The sequence below is a fragment of the Pseudocercospora fijiensis genome, assembly GCF_000340215.1.
Source record: "Pseudocercospora fijiensis CIRAD86 unplaced genomic scaffold MYCFIscaffold_6, whole genome shotgun sequence".
Taxonomy (NCBI): Eukaryota; Fungi; Ascomycota; class Dothideomycetes; order Mycosphaerellales; family Mycosphaerellaceae; genus Pseudocercospora; species Pseudocercospora fijiensis.
The window spans coordinates 4,186,336-4,203,928 of NW_006921537.1; the positions used below are offsets into that span (position 1 = coordinate 4,186,336).

General features: G+C 46.4%; 3 protein-coding genes across 3 annotated transcripts; 1 reads left to right on the plus strand and 2 right to left on the minus strand.

Moving 5' to 3' along the window:
• Positions 1 to 40: 40 nt before the first annotated feature.
• MYCFIDRAFT_176753 (uncharacterized protein) lies at positions 41 to 1,007 on the minus strand (the record flags this gene model as incomplete). Its single annotated transcript, XM_007930462.1, has 4 exons — positions 41 to 735; positions 763 to 810; positions 856 to 956; positions 1,002 to 1,007. Coding segments are annotated over 4 exons (850 nt in total), but the record flags the coding sequence as incomplete, so codon positions are not given.
• A 476-nt stretch (positions 1,008 to 1,483) lies between these two features.
• Positions 1,484 to 8,583, plus strand: MYCFIDRAFT_189575 (uncharacterized protein; the record flags this gene model as incomplete). Its single annotated transcript, XM_007930463.1, has 3 exons — positions 1,484 to 7,256; positions 7,310 to 8,367; positions 8,452 to 8,583. 3 exons carry the CDS (start codon positions 1,484 to 1,486, stop codon positions 8,581 to 8,583), a joined length of 6,963 nt encoding a protein of 2,320 aa, XP_007928654.1.
• A 735-nt stretch (positions 8,584 to 9,318) lies between these two features.
• On the minus strand, positions 9,319 to 16,824 carry MYCFIDRAFT_208361 (uncharacterized protein; the record flags this gene model as incomplete). The annotated part of the gene is made up of 8 exons (XM_007930464.1): positions 9,319 to 9,517; positions 9,555 to 9,575; positions 9,601 to 9,645; positions 9,678 to 10,164; positions 10,199 to 10,246; positions 10,267 to 10,759; positions 10,783 to 11,123; positions 16,820 to 16,824. The coding sequence occupies 8 exons, from the start codon at positions 16,822 to 16,824 to the stop codon at positions 9,350 to 9,352; spliced, it is 1,608 nt and encodes a 535-aa protein (XP_007928655.1). The 3' UTR covers positions 9,319 to 9,349.
• Between the last annotated feature and the right edge of the window lie 769 nt (positions 16,825 to 17,593).

Genomic DNA, 17,593 nt, shown 5'->3' on the forward strand with positions numbered 1-17,593 from the left:
ATATGTTCGCCTCGGCTTCTTTTCGTTTCCCATCCATCACCCATATCCACACCCCGTCCGGGGAGGAGTAAATTATCTTTTGTTCCGAAATGTTGGTCGCTGCAGGAAACTGCTACGCCGCCGTTGACTGTAGCTGCCAAATCGAAAATTGCATTCACGTCTTGGGGCAAGACTGGAACTACGTCTCCAAAGAGTCGGAACCTGGCGATGCCGCCGTCTGGGTACATCAGTAAACGGACGTGAGTGTAGGGATTTTCCGTGATGCTGGGGAGTTTCCAGGCTTGTCTACGACTGGGACCACAGGGTTGTTTTTCTAGGATCGTTTCCCATTTTCTGTATTCCTTTTTCGAGACTTCTGAGTCGGCGACATCTTCTGTGTTGAAGGTTCCTTGGACCGCGATCTCGGGTGCATGGTTTCCGTCGAAGAATGCTGTGTCGATTTCTACGCCTCTTACTTTTCCACTCGCGACGCCGAGTTTGATTACCACCCAATCGTATTCTTCTGTGTTATGGCGTCGGGTCTCCCAGCCGTCGTACCAGGCTCCGGCGTAGGTGAAGACGCCTGGTTTGCGGATTGGCGGGGTGGGTGTGGTGAGGTTCTCGGCCGCGGCGAACCATTCTTCGGAGAGGGGGGGGGGGGGGCTGCGACGTGGACGGAGTGGCGGCTTGTTCGTCACTGATTCTGGAGTGGCCGGGTGCAAGTTGAGTGGAAGTGGAAATGCAGTGCTGGGCAAGCTGTCTCACGCTGCATACCTAAACCACCAGTACAGCATACCTTGCTGTAGGTATCCAGCGTGCCAGGTGGGCTCCCTAAACATTTGAACAGAAGCAAATCAAATATTAGGTCGCACACACGCACCCGCGCGCTTTCCCGCCGAGTCGTGGCGGAGACCCTGCAGCAAGATCCCGGCACACTGCTGTGGATAAGCTCCAAGAAGCGCTCGCATACCGTACTTCTAGCGCGGATGTCGTGTTTGCGTTTGCGCCGAGGACAACTGTACAAGCATTCGTCGTCTCGGTCTTCAGTGACACAGGTCTGCGCAATCAATTATGCAGGCTGAGACAGGTCAAAGACAACAGAAGCTGGGAGCGGATAGTACGCTTACAAACGTGTAGTAGCGGCAATAGTGGAAGCTTATTCCTTATACGCGAGCGAGTGGAGCTGCCGTCTCGCGTGGACTGCCTGACTGCTATCGATTACACTGCTGCGTGAACTCCTCTCCCACCTACGCCGGCGTCCATCGCCTGTGTGCGCAGCCTCACCTCACCTCACCTCACTTCCGCCGCCACCACACATTCCCGCACGCACCTTACGGGCTCGCCCATCGACATCCCCGACCGCGGCATGGAGACGGAATAGATTCCCGCACGTCGACAAACAAGCATGAGCGCGGCAGAGGCGTCTTGTGGAAGCTAGAGGGCAGCTGCTATGGAGCTCGGCAAAGAGCAGGACGGCGAGGAGGGAGTCGCGCCCTTCCGCCGCATGTTCGAGAGGCTGAAGGAGGAGGTGCCGGGCTATGAGTTCAACGACCGCATCCCTCCCTTCCACTCCAGCTACGACAACTGGCACTTTTTTGGCAAGCGCAAGCCCTCACCCACCGGCCACCGCAAGACAAGTGCCTCTTCCACCTCTGCTTCCTCCCGACCATCGTCCATCCGAACGCGATCCGACTACGATGCTGCGACTCTCGATGGACAGGAAGAAAAGCAGGTATGGGTCATTGGTCGTGTGGGCAAGCAGATTCTGCGTCTGGAGCGCGAGTTCAAGCTGTGTGAGGCCTTGTTCCAGCAGTCTTCTGAATCTGCGCCAGAAAGGAAACACTTTGTGAGGCCACTCGACTTCTTCCGACTCCCCGCTAGACATCCCGGCGAGCCGCCGTTATGCTGTTCCGTCGTCGAAGCCCCGGGACGCAACTATCTCCGGGAGCTGGTCGAGTTCGGGCCAAACTTTTATGCCGGAGCGCCAGACAGCCCTCAGGAGCAGAGCCATGAGCAAGTCGCACTGTTGACTTTCCTGGACTTTGGCATAGGAGCCAGCGAGTGCTTGGAAATCCTTCATCATGGCAACGAGCTGGTCCATGGAGAGCTTCGGGCCGACGCTTTCCACTTCAACAAGGAGACTGGTGTTGTGCGCATGATCAGCTTCGGCTCAGGCTCGCGGAGCTTCGAACATGGCCTGACCTCTGCCAACTGGTCCACGTTGATGTCTCAGCGTGGTGTGGAGCATCGATTGCAATTCATTGCGCCCGAGCAAACAGGTCGTCTGCCTGCCGAGCCTGACGCAAGGACTGACGTCTACTCACTCGGCATACTCTTGTGGACCATGCTGACCGGTCAGGCGCCCTTCGAAGGGAAAACTCCCCTTGACATTATGCAAAACATTCTTTCCAAGAGAATACCTCCGCCTTCTTCCCTTCGATCCGATGTACCGGATGCGCTTAATAAAGTCATACAAAAAATGACTGCGCGCAATATGGACGATCGCTACAACTCGACGTCCGGCATCAAGTACGACTTGCAGCAATTGAAGAAGATTCTCATCGAAGGCGACCAACAGGCCCTCAGCTCTTTCAAAATCGCTACCAAGGATGTCTCATGCTTCTTTGTCCTTCCCAATCATCTCGTCGGCCGAGAAAAGCAGCGCCAAGCCATCATTAGCGTGATCGAACGAGCTGCACAGCGGTCCGCGAGGGCTCCACTCATCAGTCGAAAGGGCCTGTACAGTCTCAGCTCAAACTCCTCCATCATGTCTGGAGAGATCACTCTTCCTCTGGAAGACATATTGAGCGACACCACATCGTCGACCGATCGCGAGCGCAGTCGTGATGATCAGCGACTCATATCGATACCTGAAACGGCGCCGTATGAACCTCAATCCCAATACAGCAGAAAGGTAGCACAAGACCGACTGGAACGTAATACTGATCGGTCTGGAAGTGTAGCTTCTACGGCCACCTCGGTCAATGGTGAAGCTATCGCAGACAGGGCCGAACAGGATCTTTCGGTCGACGGTCGCGCGTCACCCAACAATACCGACAGCTTGCACAGGACACTGTCGTCAAGTGTGCACATGAATAGTCTAAACAACAGCGAGCCTAGCTCTCTCCTCCGTACTGCACAAAAGCTGAAGAAGAAAGGCAGGACTGAGCTGATCGGAGTTTGTGGCGCTGCTGGATTTGGCAAGTCGGTGCTGATTAGGAGCATCCAAACGCAAGCACGAAAACATGGCTACTTCACGAGCGCGAAGTTCGATCAAATCAGAACCACGCCATTTGACCCAGTGATCAGAGTCATGTCTTCGCTATTTCGACAGATCTTCTCCGAGAACGATGTCAACACGCCTTTTCATGAAAACATCCGGGCCTTTGTCAAGCCATTTTGGGGAATTCTGCATGCCTACTTAGAACTACCTCTTTGGCTTCTGGCGCCGACTGTCAATGGGAAAGTGTCGAACAAGGCCGCAGAGCATCAAAATGGATCGATTGGTGCAATGCCGGAACGGAAGATGTGCAACGCCGCCAGCACACAAGAGTGGCTTCGTTCTGGTGGATCGAACAAAACCTCGCGCTTTATGAACATCTTTCTGGACGTCCTCCGATTGCTAGCGGTCCAGAAATTTGTTTGCTTCTGCCTCGATGATCTTCAATTTGCAGATCCGGAGAGCTTGGAGCTGATACAAGTCATCTGCAGAGCACACATCCCGATCGTGCTGATTGTCACGTATCGTGGAGAGGATATGCTTGCACCTGCGATGAAGCGGCTGCTCGAACGATCAACGACGGTCGAAGTCGGAGCTTTCACAGACGAGGACACCATGAAATACGTTGCCGATACCTTGCACCGTCCCGAGGACTACTGTACGCCTCTAGTAGGCATTGTACAGGAGAAGACACAGGGCAATCCTTTCTTCGTTCGCGAGATGCTGGATTCTGCTTATCGAAAGAAATGCATCTACTACTGCTGGAAATGCAGCCAGTGGGAGTATAGCATTGACAAGCTGTTTGAGGAGTTTTCCAATCCGGATGGCAGCCGCTTCTCAACTAATGACTTTATCCTGCGACGCATGAAGGAATTACCTATCGATGCTCAGACAATGCTTGCGTGGGCCGCTATCATCGGCAACAATTTCAGATTTGAGACGATCAAAAGGGTCATGAGCTGTGCGTGCTCACGATTAGTGCCCCAACCGCTTATTCCACCCGAGAGCAAGGACGCTGTTTCTGGGCTGCAGATTGCGCTCTCGTCTTTCGTCGTAATGCCGACCAGTGATGAAGACCTCTTTAAATTCAGCCACGACAGATACATTGCTGCAGCAGAGTCGCTATGCGAGAGCTTCGTGCGAGAAGAGATGCACTACGTTGTTGCCTGCTCTATGATGAAGCATGAGCCCTACGACCCGATCACACAACCAAACAACGTTCTGTTCGAACAAGCCAGACACATATGTAAAGGCATTGCTTGCATCAAACGTCGTGAGAAGAAGAAGTTCGCATTCAGGGATCTATTGTATCAAGCAGCCGAGACAGCACGAGAATCGGGTGCACGCAGATCTGGTCTCTTCTACTTCAAGCATTGCCTGGATTTGCTTCCTCCAAACCATTGGAACGACCCCACAGGCGATGCAAATTATGCAGAAGTGTTGACACTAAAGACGCGCGCGGCGGAAGCGTTCTGGTATAACGGGCAGTACGACGAAGCAGAGCAACTCTTGAACGACGTATCAAACAACACTCGGTCCAAAGAGGACCGAACTCCTGCTGCTATAATATTGTCTCGCATGCATGTTCAGAGAGGAGACAGCAATACCGCCTACAATGGCCTCAAAAACGCCCTGGCTCAGCTCAACCTCCCCATCACAGACATGACCTGGGAGCAATGCGACGAAGAGTTCCAACGCATGATTCCTCTGCTGCAGGCGAACCCTCCCGACTTCGAACACACCAGCAAGAGTGTTGATCGGACATTGAGCACACTAGGAGCTCTCTTGACCGAACTACAGTCCTCGGCATACTGGACCGACCATCTGCTCTTTTATCGATCCACATTAGCAATCCTATCCTTGTATCTCGAGCGTGGGCTCTATGCTCAGGCTGGGCTAGGCTATGTGAACATCGCAGCGCTCACAATTTGGCGATTTCACATGGTTCAGCTAGCCATGGAATTTGGGGACACCGCACTCCGGATCTTTGACTTCTTCGACCAGGAACTATACACAGCTGGGAGAGGACTGACTCTACACTCGCTGTTTCTTGGCCATATTCGCTACGAGATGCGAGACAACTTCAATGCTCTCAATAGGGGCTTGGAGGCGGCATCCGCAGCCGGCGACAAGATTCTTCACCTTCTGAATGTTGGTATCATGGCGGCTTACAAGTTGTGGTCAGCTGAGAATCTGGCCGAGACCGAGGCTTTCATTGCTTCAGTGAGCGATGAATTTCCAGAGTGGCAGGAGAATCTCCGAGGCGGTGTGATTGTCATGGGCACGCGTCAGTTGGTCAGAGCACTCGCTGGCAAGACGAACTACAAGTCTGCGCATGACGTCTTGAGCGACCCAAGCCATAACAGCGACGACTATATACAATTTGTCAAGAACGCCGCATCCAGCCCCGAGCGGCCACTCAGTCTTTACCTGGTCTCCAAGCTGATGGCACTCTACAGGTTCGGGCACTACAAAGAGGCAATGGAATTCGGACAAAGGTTGCTCCCAATGACGGAGGGACTGCTGTCCATGCCTCATCGCTACGCCAATCTATTCTACTACGCCATGGCCATTCTCGCCATTCTCAGGGAAGAGCCTGACAGGAAAGATCGAGACGCTCTTCTCAAGAAAGTGGTTGAATGTAGGACGGCGTGCGAAATCGTGGGCAGTGTGAGTGCCGCCTCCAGCTACTTGACTTATATCAACCTTCTTGACGGAGAGCTCGCGGACGTGCAGCAACAATACGGACAAGTCCTCAAATTTTTCGAAGATGCCGTTAATCAATGCGTCTTGACTGGCAACGGACTCGACGAAGGCTTCAGTCTCGAGCTGTACGCTGATTGGCTTGCAAGAAGAGGTGCTGCTCGTCCTGCGAGGGGCATACTTCTCGATGCCATCTCGTCATATCGAAGCGTCGGAGCGTTCGGCAAGGCAGAGCATGTCAGCGAGAAGTATGAATTCTTGCTCTATGGCACTCGAAGCCTTTCCACAGTGGACGCCGGGACACAAACGACCATGGACCAAGCCAGTGGCCCTTCATATGCCTACAAGCTGGAAAAGATTGCTAGTCATCAAGCGTTACACCATACTTCAACTGATAGGACAGCGGAGTGGCTGGATCCGCAGACGGCAGCAAGCGCAAATGTTCGAGAACCTCCAGCCGCGCTTTCTTCAGCGGTCGGATTAGATATGATCGATCTGGCCGGCATTTTGGAGAGCTCTCAACTGCTTTCATCAGAATTGGACGTGGATCGACTGCTAAAGAAGCTGACGACCATAATAGTCGATTCTACAGGAGCAGAACTGGTTGGTCTTGTGGTCGAGAGCGACGACGGAACGTGGTGTGTGGCGTCAGTGGGCACGCCCGAAGGTATTGAGGCGCCAGAGCAAGGGATCCCATTGGAGGAAGTGGACGACATGGTGGCGAAACAGGTCACAAAATACGTTCTGCGATTCAAGGAACAGGTCTTCCTTCGTCAGGTACTGGAAGACGAGCGGTTCTCGAATGTTCCCGAATCCTGGCTGGAGAAATTCCCCGAAGGCGCATCAATGATCTCCATACCAATACTGCATGGCGACAATGTCTTGCTCGGCAGCTTGTATTGTCAAGCGCCACCCAACACATTCACAGAGCGCACCGTGACGCTGCTTAAGCTGCTCGTCAATCAGATTGCAATCTCCATTGCCAATGCACTGCTATTCAAGCGGTCGGAGAAAGTGCAAGCAAGCAACACATCTATGCTGGAAGTGCAAAAGCAGGCTCTTGCCCAGGCAAAAGAAGCTGAAAAGAAGGCCAAGGCTGCCGAAGCGAAAGCGATGGAGATGGTTCGGCTCAAAGACGAGGCCGCCAAAGCTAAGAGCATGTTCCTTGCCAACGTGTCTCACGAATTGAGAACGCCGCTGAACGGTGTGATCGGCATGAGCGAGATGTTGAAGGCGACACCATTGAATAAGGAGCAGGAAGAACATGCCGACAGCATCAGGGTATGCGCCGATACGCTGCTTAGTGTCATCAACGATATTCTGGACTTCTCTAAGCTGGAAGCTGGCAAGATGCGTAAGAGTACACCCTTTCCCATAGTAATGAATGTTGTGCTAACAGGTATACAGAGGTTTTCAGCGTGCCGCTCTCTCTCACCGAGACCATCAGCGAAGTCGTCAGAGCACTTTCGTATACGAATATCGAGCGCAACTTGAAGACGATACAAGACCTGGACGGACTTGACAAGAATCTCGTAGTCATGGGTGATCCAGTTCGGCTGCACCAGATTCTGATGAACCTCATGTCAAATGCGTACAAATTCACAGCCAAAGGCAGCGTCACAGTCAAGGCGAAGGTAGACTGGGAAGATGCCGACAGCATCAAGGTGACAGTCTCCGTCACCGATACCGGAATCGGCATCTCTCAGGAACAGCAGAAGAAGCTCTTCTTGCCATTCTCGCAGGCAGATTCCAGCACAGCTCGAAGCTATGGTGGAACGGGTCTAGGCTTGTCAATCTGCAAAGCCATCCTCGAAAACGTCATGCATGGACAGATTTGGCTCGAGAGTGAGCCTGGCGTTGGTACAACAGTGTCTTTCAGTCTGCCGTTCAAGAAGGTCAAATCATTGGATTCGGAGAGCAACGGCACGACTCTACACGGCAGAGAAGCAGATCCTATGGCAATATTCACGCCGCCCGCGGAGGATGACGGACCTGGAGCTCGAGCGATCATGAGCTTACAGGGCATACCTCGCGATCAGCTTAAGGTGTGCATTGCTGAAGACAACCCAATCAACCAGAAGATCGCCATCAACTTCGTGAAGAAGCTCGGCTTCAATTGCGAAGCCTACGGCGATGGACAGCAGGCTGTGGACGCGCTCGGCCGGGCAAGTGAAGATGGCCATCCTTTCCATCTTGTCCTGATGGACGTGCAAATGCCTGTTCTCGATGGCTATAACGCGACGCGCGAGATTCGCAAACATTCCGACCCACGAGTACGCGACATCCTGGTCATCGCAATGACGGCATCGGCCATTCGCGGTGATCGCGAGAAGTGTCTCGAAGCAGGCATGAACAACTACCTCGCCAAACCTGTGCGTGCCGACACCCTCAAGCAAATGCTAGAATCCTACCTCCACCAACCCGCCAAAGCGATTCCGAATTTGCAACATGAAGCCAACCAACTCGTCAGCAATGTGGTGACTCAAGAGGAAGGCGGCAGTCAAGAGAACAACCTCACACCGAAAATGCCTTCACCTGAGCGGCCCAAGTCAGCACAGAGAAAGACTGAGATCCATCTTACTCCTGAGGAAATGGCGAAGAAACCTCAGGCTCAAGCACAAATGGCTGCGCAATTGCAGGCTGTGGAGCAGCAAATCAAGGAATTGCAGAGTCGACCTTGATTGAGTCGGAGTGGAACGGCCAGTTCTGAGGACGACGTTGTGGGAAAAGGTTAGAGACAATAGCACTACAAGAAGCAGTGAATCCAGACACTAGAGAAGAAATGAAAACGGGAAGGGAACTGGGGAGGGATTCTGTTAATGAGATATGATGATGGATGAGATGCGACAGTGTACATAAGACGAAAGAAAGCGCATTTGCTTAGCAGGCAGTGCATTGGGACTGCTACAGCAGCTTTCTTGCATCTTGAGCGCTTGGTGCTTTGTGAGGTAGAAAGGTTTCTTGATACGGAAAGATTGGTTTATTATGTTCATGCAGTGTGGTATGAATTTCTTCTTCTTCTTTTCGTGTACACGGCCCTTCCCAGAAGAACAAAAAAAGATTCTGGATTGCTTGCCTGCCTGCCTGCCTATATCTGAGGGTTATATACTAACTACTACTATAGCAGCTATATGTTGTTGTTGGTTCCATGCAAGACATTATATCGATTTTGTCCTGATTCAGTCAGTATCTGTGCGACATATAATATCACGGACGTTGTCGGTAAGATGGATGCTTTATCGATATAGAAAGGGAAGTGAAGTGAGGCGTCAAGGTTCGTGCCAGGTGATGTGTGTTTTGCAGCGGTCAGTGTGCTTCAAGGTGCACACGCTTGGTTCAGATCGGTGTGATACGGTTCCTTGGTTCGGTGATGGTCGGGATAGCATGGGTTATATATACATGTTTCTGATGTTGTACAAAGTATAGTATAGTATGCCTGCCATGCAATTAACTCTCATCTATATTTGCTTCCAATTTTCCATTTTCGTTCATGGCCAGACCTTTCTCGCATGGCCGCTTGCTGAACATGACACTCATTAACTGCCGTTTCGTACGACTTAGCCGCAAAGCACTATCAAGGCAAAGATGCGCCAATCGCTCGAGCGCCGCATCCTTCTATGACCATGCCCGTCTATAGAAGATGCTTCGAAACTTCTGGCCTGCCGGAGGAACGCTCCCCACAATGCAAGTGGATGCACGCGCGTTAACAGCTGCCCAATCTCGATCTCCCACGAACCTGACACCTGCAGGAGAATGACTCGTGTCGACTTCAAACGTCGAATTTCTTGCGCTTCCTCGTACAGTGCTGGAGAAGCGCGGTCTTTACGCTGTCATCCTGTTTGCTCTGTCGAGGATACCTGCTTCCAGGAGGCCAGTCCACGAATCGTACCGTGTCCGCTTTAATGCGCTTCATGTAGTCGAGGAATCGGTCATCGGTGCGATCGACACGTCGGCGTCCATGGAAATGGAGGTCCAAGGTTTGTAATTGAGAGTGATCGCCCAGATGTCGAAGTACCGACATTAGATGGTCGTCGTGAACGAAGCGACGCTCCTCATTAGTGCGCATGGCTGGATTGAGGCACGGAACGGCATCTTCCAGCATGAATGAGAGCTTGCGGATGAAGGCCATGTTGGTGGAGCCAACGGACTTCATGAAATAGCGCACGTTGAGAAAGCCGACTTCCCGCCATTCGCTTTCCCAGAAGGATCCGTAGCGCTGCGTGCGGCGCTCAATGGCAAAGCTGTTCTCGGAGTAAAGTATGCTACGGCCTTCCTCCTATTGGAAAGTTAGCAGACGATCTCAATGCGTGTGATATATGTGCCGAATGTCGAGACGTACGTAGACTTGTCGGCAAGTTCTCAACAGTGCAGCAGAGCGGGAGAAATTGTCGGCCTGGGCGAAATTTACTGATCGGGCGGTGACGAAAACGGTGCGATAGATGTCGTTCCTCAGCTCGGCTGGCAAATCCAGGAAGCCAGCATATCTATTCGTTTTCGATGCTGATCGGGCATTGAGTCTCGCCCATGTAGCTTGGGCCAGCTCATCACGCTTTGAAGGCGCAGTGGGAGCGCGCGGCAAACGGGCAAAGTTGTTCGGATCCAGATTGATGGTCAATGGACCTTGGTGGTTCGGAGGCACATTGATGGTCAGGTGGATGGTCGTGCCTGCCGACGGCGGTAAGGGTGTCTGAGGGGTGTCGTCATCTGACAGCGAGGAGTCGGAGAAGGATTCCAGGTGGCGGGACGGCAATGGGGCGGGTGGTGATGGGGACCTCTTCCGCTTTCGAGTGGGTGCGATGTGAATGCAGTCGTCGATTTCTTCTTCCTCAAAGTCGTCGTCGTCGTCGCTGATGGCGACTGCCGAATCCTCGAATGGCGACTGTCGGCGAATGCTGCGGCATTTGCGAATTGCCCTGCCTTGGGCACTGCAGTCGAGGTTGAAGTCGCCGTCGCCGTCGCCCAGCTCAGAACTCGCGGCTCGGGGTGGCGGGATTGTGGTTCGCTTGGCCTTCTTGAAACTTCTGGGCGGCATGGTGGAAGTGGTGTCGTGTGGTGTGGGTGTGGGTGTGGGGGACGAATTGGGGAAGAGGGAGAAGCTGGGAGGATGAGGGATTTATTCGATGCGGCGCCGGTTGCCAGGCAAGTCCTGTAGTGACAAGCTTTGCCTGACAGGAGCGGAAAGCACGGGTCATTCAGCGCGACGCGAAGTTGTGTGAAGTCACTTTGGGAACCATGCCACCTTGTGCTCTAGAGTCTAGACACCTTTTGCCGGCGGAAGAGGTGTTATAGACTGCTTACTATACGCTCGAAGAGGCAACCCCTAGACCTAATTTAGCTAGTTGTAAGCACTCTGCTTACTACAGTAGTACGCTATACACTATATATAGTATATAGCGCACTAGTCTAATAAATAGTTAAATATAGTATAGCGGTAGTTATAGTTTACTAAATAAGAAGGTTATTAAGACCTCGTCTAAGGCTAAACTACGTCTTCTATAGCGCGTATAATTAGGCTATTATTCTATCGCTTCTTTATAGCCTTCTTATAGCCTTCTTTTATAGTAGATAATACCGCTAAAATAGGCCTCTTTAGCGCTATTAACTATATCTAACTTCTCGTAGTAAATACCGAGTTTCCGAGCTCCTATAGCTCCCTTAGAGGTACCGAGGCCATTAGTAGAAGATAAGAGTAGAACTAGGTAGACTAATAACTCGGAGTAGTATATAGCGGTAGTAAAGGCTATTCTTTATACTCGTATAACCGATATAGGTAGAGCGATCGATATATTAGAAGTAGCGATTAAGGCGGCGATAACTTGAAAGCGACAGAAGCGTAGTCAAAGTAAGAAGAATAAGATCGCCTTAGTAAGGATAGCGGCTAACTTCGAGGCCTTATATAGTACTACTAGCTAGTAGAACTTAATAACGGCAAAATACTATTTAAACGTAAAAATATAGTATATATCGCTCGACCGTATAATAAAGAAGCTAGAAGATAAGTAGTAGCCTATATTTAACGTTAAAGAGAGCGATAATAGTACTAGTAAGGAAGAAGATAAATCTAGTTCTATATAGGCGGAGATATATACCTAGTACGAGATACGAGTTACTTAAGAGGCTATAAAGGCAGAGGCAATAGATATCGCGCGCTAGGTAGAAATAGACGCTGCTACGAGCTATTATAATAAGTATAATATACTAAGTTTATAGTCGAAGAAGTAGTATATAGCGGAGTCTAGACGCTAATTAGTACTTTATTAAGTAGTAGGAGATGTCTAATAGTCTAGTAATTAGTAAAGATAAGGGCCCGGAGTAGAACAATAGTAATAATAAGATTAGTACTAGTAATAGTATAACTAGTAAGGATAGAAATAATAATAAAGATACGCCTAGTTACGAAGAAAAAGAGCTAGAGGTTAATAAAGAAATAGAACGAGAGCGCTAACGTATATAAGACCTTATAGCTATACTACCGCTACGTAATAGAAGTAGAAGACCGTTAACTAAAGGTCTAAGCTTTAATAATAGTACTACTAATAGTACTAGTCGAAGTGCTATATTAGTAGTATTATATACGGTCTCTCGGCGGTTATTAACTCTAGTAATACTAGGTTCTTATAGCTCTATAACTCTATCTAGCGGTCGTAAATAACGAGACTTAGCCTTATAAAGTAGACGTACTTAAGGCAAGTCTCGCGGTAGAGCTTTTAACGATACCTTAAGATAATAAGACTATAATATACGCTTATAAGCTAGCGAGTTGTTTACTATAATAATATAGAAGTTAGAGCGAGATATAGTACGAGAAGACGCTACTTCTAATAGACTAGAAGTAGATATAGAAAATAGGGTAGTAATAGATAGATAGATAGATAGATATTTCATTTGCCTATTGTAGTGCCTTTCGGCCTATACAGGTCTGTTTCTATGTATTATTTTAGGTAGGAAACCAACTTAGTTAGTAAAAACCTCCCTCCTATCCTATTTATAAGTATTAATCTTCCTCGTTTCCTTGTTTTCCTTCCTCTAGGGTATACTAGTGTTATAGTTGTTACCCTCTAACTACCTTGCCTACTACCCTGCCCTTCTTTCCCCCTCTTCTTCCCTCCTTCTTATCTACTCCTTAGTTTCCCTTGCTAGTGCGAATTGTTATACGAATCCCTATTTAATAATCTACTTTACTATCCTCTTTAGGTCTTCCTTACTCTAGATTAGCTTGTCGTATTCCCTTTCTATTGCTTTTAGTCTCTAATCGCTTCTGCCTTCTAACTATTAAGGGCAGACTAGTAGCATATACTTAGGGTTCTAAGATTAGTAGCTATATTAGTAAGCTCTGCTTTCAATTCCTAGGACGTTTCTTCTAAATAGGTAAGATCTAAGTCTAATATATTTAGATCTGATTTAGATAGCTAGGCTTGCCTCGGCCCTATTTAGGTCCTTATAGAGCTAGTAGTTGTGTTAACTAAATTTGATTAGTGCCTTTAGGGTTCCTAGTCTGATTTGTGTTTTGTTCTATTCCTACTCCTATAGGTATCTAGCAATTGATTCTGCTAGGCTTTGTTTCTCTCCCTTTAGCTTGTCTTCCTTTAGCCTTATATTTAATCCCTAAAGCTCTTTCTCTAGCATTTCTCTTATTAAGACTCTATATTGCTCTAGGTCTTTGACTTTCTAAGGAGTTATTTATAGTCTATCTCGCCTCCTAGTCCTAATACACTAGGCTTTTATCTTGTCTAGTGCCTTTTGGATAGTCTGTTAGGCTAAGTATTCTATTATCTTTGCTGTATATTAGTGTCTTAGTCCCTTAAAGTATTGTTTGACTAGTAGGATCCCTAATTCTATTTCTACTACCCTTATTAGTATAGTTTTATATGCTCCTAGGATTTTCTTTAGGCTTTAGGTTTAGGACCTGCTAACTAGTTGCTTAATCCTCTTTAGTGTTTTCTCCTAGGCTGTCTATATCTATGCTCTATATAGCATTGCTAGCTTAACAATTGCTTTATATATAACTTTAGCTTTCTCGAATATAGCCCCCTATATAGAGGCTATAAGCCTATTAATAGATTGTATATTAGCATCTACCCTCTGCTTTACCTTCTTTACTTATAGTCCCTAATTCAGTTTTGGATCTAGCTAGATCCCTAGTACCCTAAGCTCTGCTAATAGTTAGGTTTTAAAGCCTTAGATAGTGATTGATTGCTTTATATTATAGGTTGATTTAGCCTTGCTAAAGTAGATAAGCTAGTACTTTTCTAGGGCGAATTTTGCTCTATACCTCCTTATCTATTTTTTATACTCCTAGTGCTTCTCTTCTAGGATCTTATAGTTAGTTTCTATTGTCTTAGACTAGGCTAGGATATTTGTATTATCTACAAATCCTAATGCTAATGTGTTTTTTGATTCTAGGAGTAGGAGTAGGTCTACTATAAAGATAAGGAAGAGGATTAGGGAGAGTATTAATCCTTAGGGGATTCCCTTTTTAGTTAGTATTAGGTCTGATTTGAATTTGCCTAGAATAAGCTATATTAATCTTTCCTATAGGAAGGACTAGACAAATTAGACTATCTAGTTTAGTATAGCTTTCTGTTTAAGTATATATAGGAGCCTTTTATAGGAGATATTGTTAAAGGCTCCTAAGATATTAAGGGAGAGGAGGGTTGCTACCTAGTTTTAACTATAGTGCTAGATATGCTTAATCTGTTCTATAATTAGTTCTATAGCTATTAGTGTTAACCTCTTCTTTCTTCCTCCTATTTAGCCTTTAGGAAGGATGTTCCTTTCCTCGGTAAAGGTTGTTAGCCTTTTAGCGACAATTTTTTCTAGCACCTTGCCTATTATATTAAGTAGGGCTATTAGTCTATAGGCCTTAAGCTATATATAGTCTTCCTTCTAGGGCTTCCTTAGCACTACTGTTAAGGACTTCCTAAATAGTCTTAGGTAGTGTCCTAGTGCTAGGCTTTATAAAAAGATATTAGCTAGTACTAGGGCTAGCCCCTTCCTATATGCTTTTAGAAGTTTATTATAGATCTTGTCTTCTCTTAGTGCCTTATTGCCTAGAATTTTCTTTAGGATCCTTTTAATAGTTTCGGGTTTGACCTAGGTATCTCTTAGTATACCTAGTAGTAGAGTCTCTTATTCTTTCTCCTTTATATCTAATAGGTCTACTTATACTTTTCTATAGAAGAAGTGTTAGCCTAGGGCTTTTGCTTTCCCTTCTATTATAGTCTATATTTGTCCTTGTTAGTCTATAATATCCGGGAATTGTAGTAGTATATCCTTGTCTTATTTAGGTCTCCTTGCCTATTTAGCTATCCTCTATATCTCCTCTAGTTTCTTTGTAATTATTCCTATTGTAGATCTCTATTCTTATATCTTATCTTTCTTAATCTAGATCTTCTTTTCCTAGTAGGCTTTGTTATAGTTGTCCTATACTTCCTAGGTATAGGTTTATGTCTACTACCTCCTAGCCTTCCTTACTACTTTAACCTTCCTTATATACTTACTAGTCTAGTATAGTTGCTAGTATAGTAAATGTTTCTTTACTAGGGTATGCTTTCTAGCTACCTGTTTTAGGATTCCTATTAGTTCTTCTACTGCCTTATTAATATCCTCTAGCCTTAGTAGGTGTTTTGTTAAGAGTTCCTCTAGTTTTAGGTCCCTTTCTAGTTCCTCCTTAATCCTACCCTATTAGGCACCTTTCTAGTTAAGCTTCTCCTCTAGTTCCCTTTCCTAATTAGCTTAGACATTTAGCTCAATCTGTACCGGGAAGTAGTCTAATAATTCTTCTAGTTCCTAGTTGACCCTGTATCTTATAATCCTGTTCCTAATCTAATATAATATAAAGTATAGGTCTAGTATGCTACTGCTTCCTCTTACCTCCTAAGTAATTAGTCCCTTTAGGGTAACAATTTCTATTCCTTCCCTCTCTAATATATTAATCAGTCTTCCTACTAGGAAGTAGTAAGCTAGGGTAAAGTCTAAGCCCTAGAGGGGGTAGTAGAGGTTGAAATCCCTAAGTAGGATTTAGTAGGTGTTCCCCTAGATAACTCTAGGTAGTCTTTCTAGGGTTTTCAGTTAGGTACTACTTCTTAAGTCTAGTAGTAGGTTATATATATAGTAGACTTAGAGTGTACCTTAGGATGTCTCTACTTAAACTAATGTTAGGTCCCTATCCTCCTATAGTATAGCCTACTAGGTTTCTGTATCTATCTCCTTACTAATATAGATATATGTCCTTAGGGCTCTCTAGTTATAGATAATTAGGTAGTATCTTAGGTCTTTAACTGTTACTAGTCTCTTTATATATAGGTTAAGCTAGGGCTCTTAGATTGCAATAATGTAATATTCTTTTAGGTTTAGTGCTTAAAGGAAGCTCCTCTATACCTTGTCTTTACTCTTGTTGACATTATACTATATAATATTTAGTAATATTGCAATGTTTATTAGGTTTTATCTATATTATTTCCCTATAAGTTTTCCTTTAGTCTTCCCTTACTTTAGACTAACATTTAACTAAGCTTTGTCTGCCCTGCTTCCTTTCCTACAATATTAAGGTATCTTAGTCTCCCTAGTTGCTAGTAACTCTCTTATGCTAGTAAGGCCCTAAATATGAACCTATTATCTTACCTAGACCTCTTTTATAGCACTTAGCTAGGTTGCTTCTGCACCTAGCTACCCTAGCTTATTGTGTATCTTTTTAGTATATTGATTCTAGCTTCCTTTGCCTTCCTAGCTACCTATATTCTTACTAGGCATTCCTTCGCCTAAGAGGGGTGTCTTTTAGTATAGTATATATATCTTGCTTCTCCCTTATATGCTTTGCATTCTTTAACCTAGTAATCCCCTATATAATAGGAGCAGGTATTAGTTGTCTTTATACACTTAGCTGCTAAGTGTCTATAGTATTAATATTTAAAGCACTGCATTATCCTATAGTTGCTTCTATATATCTCTGTTTCTAATCTTTCAAAGTCCTAGAACAACCCTTAGTCTAGTACTATATTAGCTTGCTCTGTACTCCCTACCTAGATAATTAGGGACGACTGCTTCTTAGTCTCTTCGATTTTCCTTTTAATCTATGCTACTTTTGTAATACATTGCGTATAGCTATAGCTTGGTTTTGTCTCTATAGGCTCTTAATATCCTGTTCTTCCTTAAAGCTTCTTATTATACTATAGGCTATAATTATAAATTGCTGTTAGGAGACCTTTGCTGTTTTCCCTATCTTAGTTGTCTATTCTTTTTATGTTTCTAGCTTCTTTTTGTCCTGCTCTTATACTATAAACAGCTTAATTACCCCTTTACCTTCGTTCCTAGCCCTAATTACCTCTTTAACTGCAATTCTTTCTATAATCTCTTTCCCTATAAGTCCTTAGATTTCCTTTTGCTCCTATAGGTCCGTAATATAGACTCTAACTACTGTCCTTAGGGGTTTTAGCGCCTCCTAACTAGCTACTACTACCTAGGTACGGTAGTTTAGGCTTGTCTCCTATTGTTTCTTCGTAATCTTTGCTGCGACTATATTAGCTACCTTTGTAATTACGTAGCTTGCCTAGTTGTAGATTGCTTTTAGTCCTCTAAGGAGTTCTAAGATTATTATCCTATATGCCCTCTTAGGGGTTCTTCTATCTTCCGCCTTTAGCACCTCCTCTGCCCTAGCATATAGTGCTTTCTATTCGTCCTCCCTTCCCTCTT